This window comes from Eimeria acervulina, genomic scaffold (genome assembly GCF_000499425.1).
Source record: "Eimeria acervulina Houghton genomic scaffold, Eah_scaff1584, whole genome shotgun sequence".
Lineage (NCBI taxonomy): Eukaryota > Apicomplexa > Conoidasida > Eucoccidiorida > Eimeriidae > Eimeria > Eimeria acervulina.
The window spans coordinates 33-6,151 of NW_013549087.1; the positions used below are offsets into that span (position 1 = coordinate 33).

General features: G+C 38.3%; 1 protein-coding gene across 1 annotated transcript; it reads left to right on the top strand.

The window, feature by feature from the left end:
- Positions 1 to 1,214: 1,214 nt before the first annotated feature.
- Positions 1,215 to 5,645, top strand: EAH_00061320 (hypothetical protein, conserved; the record flags this gene model as incomplete). The annotated part of the gene is made up of 8 exons (XM_013393365.1): positions 1,215 to 1,302; positions 1,668 to 1,724; positions 1,915 to 2,495; positions 2,848 to 2,941; positions 3,337 to 3,380; positions 4,027 to 4,171; positions 4,410 to 4,526; positions 5,578 to 5,645. The coding sequence occupies 8 exons, from the start codon at positions 1,215 to 1,217 to the stop codon at positions 5,643 to 5,645; spliced, it is 1,194 nt and encodes a 397-aa protein (XP_013248819.1).
- Positions 5,646 to 6,119: the final 474 nt, after the last annotated feature.

Below are 6,119 nucleotides of genomic sequence, written 5' to 3' on the forward strand. Positions count from 1 at the left end.
GCATGCAGAGTGACGGAGTTGAGGTTATTCTGTGAGGAGTTAGAGAGTTTTAGAGACATCTCTTTTCTAAGTCTGATGAACACTGAGAACAACACTTAAACAGCAGTTTCAGCTATCTATGGATGTGCAGAAGGGAGAATGAAGAGATAATGAAAATGAACACTATGGATCTTCTATGCTTCGATTCTCTGCACATTAATGCACATAAAATTAAAGTTTAAATGCAAAAAAGAAATTAAAAATCATTTTAAGTGAAAGAAAATGCAGTTGGGAGAAGCCGACGACCGACGCGGCTAATACTATAACAGGTCCAGGGTTGTATGGGGGCTGTAGATAGATTGTAATCAATTAAAAAGGCAATAATAAGAAAGACTATGGAATAATAAAATAGTTTACTCAAGAATATTTGCGTTTTAATGCATATTTAGAGGAAGAAATGAGCAGTGGTTGTTCGCTCGTACATATTGATCACTCAGGTGTATCGACACCTTCTCGGGCGAGCGTTAGTTTGAGTTTGCATTTGTTGTTGAATTTTTGATATTGAATGACTCTATATAGCGGATAAATTGAATGGAAAGCATAATAATTGCAATTATGTAGCTTTAAAACTCTAAATCTTCTTTATTCTCCTCACTCGCCTGCAAGAACCACCATCAGAGATCAGCTTAGACCCGCTACGGCGGCCTGTACAGCTGAGGGAAACGCGGAGCTATTTGGCTGTGGAGGTTCTTCTTTTCTTGCATGCGAGGGTTTTTATGAAATATTATTTGTTCAGTTTCTGAGAAAACTTCAAATTTACATAAATTATTGCAGCTTTCCGCAGCCATCGACGCGACGCCTTCGGCTGCCTTCGCCTCAACGGCGAGGCAAAGAAGAAGACTGCGTTCTTAAGGGTTTCATTTCTCTCTTTATTTTCTTTTTCTTCATGTCTACTCAGACTCATTTTCTTCTCAACTCTTCTTTTACTGAGCTTCCTTCGACTTGAGCAGCTGCCACTGCGTGTACTGCACGTACACAGTCGCGGTTGCTGAAGCAGAGACATAAGGAGAATAAGGAGGCGTTCTTCTTCATCTTTCTTTTGCTTCTTCTGATTAGAAAAGGGCTCTTTAGAGCCCTTGCCTCGCTGCCAGCACCTCTTGATTTCTATTGGACACTGCAGCAGCTGCCTAGACACCCCAACTCCGCTATTTCTTCTTTCTCTCCATTTGCAAGCAATGGATTTGTGCTCTCTCTGCTGTACAGACGAAGCCGACTTGGGGGTTGCCCCCTACGACCGCATTGCTGCGCACATTGGCCTCTCAGGTATTTATTTCTCTTCAACTCTCGCTCCTCAAACAAACATTTTATTCAACAATTACGTAACAAACACATCTGATTATGCAAATGCATACAACCCCCTATGACAGAAACGCGTGCATACACTACTGCATGCATGCATGCAAGTTCAGGGTTCAACTGCATGCATGTTTACCTTCATGCATGCATGCATGCATGCATGAATGCATGCATGATAGTTGCATGCATGCATAATGGTGGCATGCATAATGGTGGCATGCATGCATAATGTTTGCATGCATGCATAATGTGTGCATGCATGCATAATGGTTGTATGCATGCATAATAGTTGCATGCATGCGCTTGCATTGCTGCATTTGTGTTGCATGCAGATGATGATCTGCTGGACTTCGAGAGCGACAATGCGGAGGCCCCGACTTTGGGAGTTTGTGAGTAAATTGCAGTTTCTTTATTTAGGTTTGTTCATTTGGGCTGTACGTACACCGAATGAACGCCATTTAGCAGCCTATACACCTCAGCATGCATGCATCCATGCATGCATGCATGCTAAGGTGTATAGGAGACGCGCATGCAAGTAGTAGACGGACGCAAGTGTTTGTTGTTGCATTTCTGCTGCAGCAACAACGAGGAGAAAGAGCCGCAAGCCCTCCAAATTTAAAAATAGAGTCAGTTCTGAGGTGTATAAACTCGAGGAGTCTGTGAGACGCTCGCGAGAGCAGCAGCAGCAGCAGCAGCAGCAGCAAAGCCGAAACTCTTTCTCGCGCAGTTTCGGCAGCAGCAGCAGCAGAGGCTCTCGCAGCAGTGGATCTTTTAGACGGTCCTCAATTGACTTAGAAAAACCTGCTGCTTCTGCTGCTCCTGCTGCTGCTCCTGCTGCAGCAAATGCAGCACCAGCAGCAGCAGCAGCACCAGCAGCAGCACCAGCAGCAGCACCAGCAGCAGCAGCAGTGCCCCGAAGCAGCAACTCCTCTCAGGAGCAGCTGCTGCGGCGCGTCTCTTCTGGTCGCATGCGGACTCAGTCGAAAGTAGACAAAGACAGAGAAACAAAGAAAGAAGTAAAAGAAGAAACAAATAAACAAATTAAAACACCACAACACTCAGGCAGCAAAGATCAACTGCTGCAACCATCTGATGAACAAATGCAGCAAAGAAGAATTTCAGGGGCTCGCCGCCTCAGCGATATGACGCCTGCAGAGAAAGTAACTATACACAACCCCCGCCTACTTAGCTAGCTGACTAGCTAGCTAGCTAGCTAGCTAGGTGCTGTCTTGCCTTGGTAGCTGAACAGCTAGCTGTATAGCTAGCTGTGTTGCTAGCTGCATAGCTAGCTGTAATGCTAGCTATATAGCTAGATGTCTTGGTAGCTGGCTAGCTAGCGAGCTGCCTTGCTAGCTATCTAGCTAGCTAGCTGTCACTCTCCAGCTAGCTATCTTCCTAGCTAGCTAGCTAGCTAGACAGAGCGGGGCGTAAGGGTTGCTCGAGTTTGATGAGAGTGTGGAGTTGTTATTGTGTTTTGTTTTGTTTTGTTTTTGTTGTTTTGTTTATTTCCAGGCTCTTGAAAAACAGCGACTGCAAACACTTGTCAAAGAATTTGCCAAGGAAGCAGTCGCTGGCTTCGATGTCACCCTCGTAGACTTCACCAGAGGTTTGCTGCTGCTGCTGTTGCTGCTGCTGCTGATGCTGCTGATGTTGCTGCTGTTGCTGCTGATGTTGCTGTTGCTGATGCTGCTGCTGATGTTGCTGCTGGTGTTGTTATTGCTGCTGATGCTGCTGCTGCTGCTGCTTCCGGCGATGCTGCTTGCGCTGGCGTTGCTCGTGCTGCTGTTGTTGTTGTTGCTGCTGCTGTCAGCGCTGTGTGTTGTCTATTGAATAAGAAGCTTGAGTTTCTTCTTGTTTTATACTTTTTGCTTTATTTCTTTTGCCTCTTTTTATTTGAATGAAGTAGAGGCTATTTTATTTCGTATTCCATTTATATTTAATTTAATTTAATTTAATTTAATTTAGTTTAATTTAATTTAATTTGTTTTTTTTGTTTCTCAGATAGAACGGCATCTGCTACATTTTCTATGGATAGACATTTGCTAGTGAGGAGACATCTTCTCTTTTTCGTGTTTTGTTTGTTTGATATCTTTTTACTTCTTTGTTTATTTATTTGTTTCTCTGTTCTGTTGTTTATTCGTTTTATTGCGTTAGCGGCTTTTGTGTTTGTTTTATTGTTTTGCTTTTGTGTTTATTTGCTTGTGAATTTATTTAGTCTTTTGTTTTTTCTTTCTTTGTTTGTTTTTGTCCTTGATAAAATGTATATATATATATATGTATGTATGTATTGTAAATATGTGTGTATGTGCGTCGTACGCTTATTTATGCATATATATATATATATATATATATATATATATATATATATGCGATAATCTGTTTATTTTACGTTTGTTCAATACTGTTTTGTCTTATTTATTTATTTATTTATTTTCTTTTATTTATTTATTCTATCTTATTAATTTTATTTATTTTATTAATTTTATTGATTTTATTGATTTGATTTTTGTTTTTATTGCGTATCCCTTTGTGCATTTTGTGAATATTCATAATTTTCAGATAAAAGCAAAACTATACAGTTATATAACTACATAAATAAGTATAAAATAAATATATATATTTATATATTAACCTATTTATATATTTATTTATTTATTTTATTCTTTTTTTTGCGTATTTGTTTGTTCATAGCATATCACTTTGGAGTCGCACGACGAAGGAGAAATGCCTTCTGCAGATTTTGCTGTGCTGAGTTTGAGTGGTGCATTTAAAGCAGAAGAATATTATAAAGACAGTCATTTAAATACTTCTTCAATTGATCTCTCTCACGCTGTTGGTAAGGCTTGTCTGTATCTTTATCTTTATCTCTGTCTTTATCTCTGTCTTTGACTTTGTTGCGTTGTCTCTGTGTTTATATTTATGTTTTTGCTGTTGCTTTCTCTCTTTGTTGCTTTCTCTCTTTGTCTTTATGCTTATTTATTTATATTTTGTTGTCTTTAGGTCTCTTTGTCTCTCTGTACTTCTCCGTGTCTTTATCTCTTCCTAGCATATCACTTTGGAGTCGCACGACGAAGGAGAAATGCCTTCTGCAGATTTTGCTGTGCTGAGTTTGAGTGGTGCATTTAAAGCAGAAGAATATTATAAAGACAGTCATTTAAATACTTCTTCAATTGATCTCTCTCACGCTGTTGGTAAGGCTTGTCTGTATCTTTATCTTTATCTTTGTCTTTATCTCTGTCTTTGACTTTGTTGCGTTGTCTCTGTGTTTATATATATGTTTTTGCTGTTGCTTTCTCTCTTTGTTGCTTTGTCTCTTCGTCTTTATGTTTATTTTTTTATATTTTGTTGTCTTTAGGTCTCTTTGTCTCTCTGTACTTCTCCGTGTCTTTATCTCTTCCTCATTTATATTGTTGTCTTTGTTTATTTCTTTGTCTTTGTCTTTCTGTCTTTATTTGTTTGTCTTTCTTCCATCGTTTTTCTCTTTATCTTGTTCGTGTTTAGGGTTTAGGGTTTAGGGTTTAGGGTTTGTGTTTGTCTTTCTCTTTGTCTCTCTCTTTGTGTTTCTTCCTATTAATATTTTCTGTCTCTTTTGGGGCTTTGTTGTGTTTATTCCTTGCTTATTATTTGTTGCATGCGTTTTGCATGCATTGTTTTATCTATTATGATGTCTTATCTTTGTGTCATTGTTTAAATTTGTTTTGTTTGTCTTCATTAATGCATGCATATACATATTCATATGCATGCATACACTTGTTTATGCATGCATGCAAGCATGCATAATTTTTCGTTTCTTTTTGCATGCACTATTTGTTTTTGTCTTTTGTTTGCTGCAGTATTAACAACAAAAGAAAACAAATATCCTAAAATTGTTATTTCCTTTCATAGTAAAAACGAGAGAGACAAAGCCTACACCTGCCTTAAAATACTCAGGTATACTATCCACGCATGCATGCATTGAAAATTGTATAAATGTATGAATGCATGCATTGAAAACTGTGCATGAATGCATGCATGCATGCATGCATGCATGCTTTGAAAACACCTCGATGGACCCATGCATACATTTTGCATGCATTGAAAACGCATGCCTGTATATCTGTTGAAAGCGTATGGATGAATGCATGCATGCATGCATGCATGCATACAATATAGAGGGAAAAGCATAAAAGTTTGCATGCAGTGGAGAAGACAAGGAGAGAGAGTGCATGCGTCTGTTTTTTTGTTTTTGTTTGCTTTTTGCAGGTTGTCTGTTGACTTGGCGAATAAATGAAGGGAAAGAAATAATGCCTTTAAAAGGAATTGATGATTAAACAATAATAATAAGAATGTCTAGCAGAATCAGAATGCATGCATGCATATTCAGGTGTATAGGCACCTCATTCGTTTTATAGAGTAGCTCAATTAAAGTAGTCGGGTAAAAGCTTAGCGTTGTCTTTTTGTTTGTAATAATACTAGAATATTCTTATTATTATTTGTTATTACAATTAATAATACTATTATTATTCTCTGTTATTATGATTTTCATTTATTGTTGCTCTTAATGTTTGATAGCCCGATGTACAGATTCTCTTTGCAGTCTGTCTCCGCACTTTCTCAAGCATTTAACTTCTCTAAAAAATTATAAACACAATTTACTCTCTTTTAGGCCCAACTTAACGCAAACACATATTCACTCAGGTGTATGCATGCACACCTCGGGTGTATATTAACTAAACCCTCAGGTGTATGTACACCTCAGGTGTATGCGTACAATACACCATAGGGATATATATATATATATATAT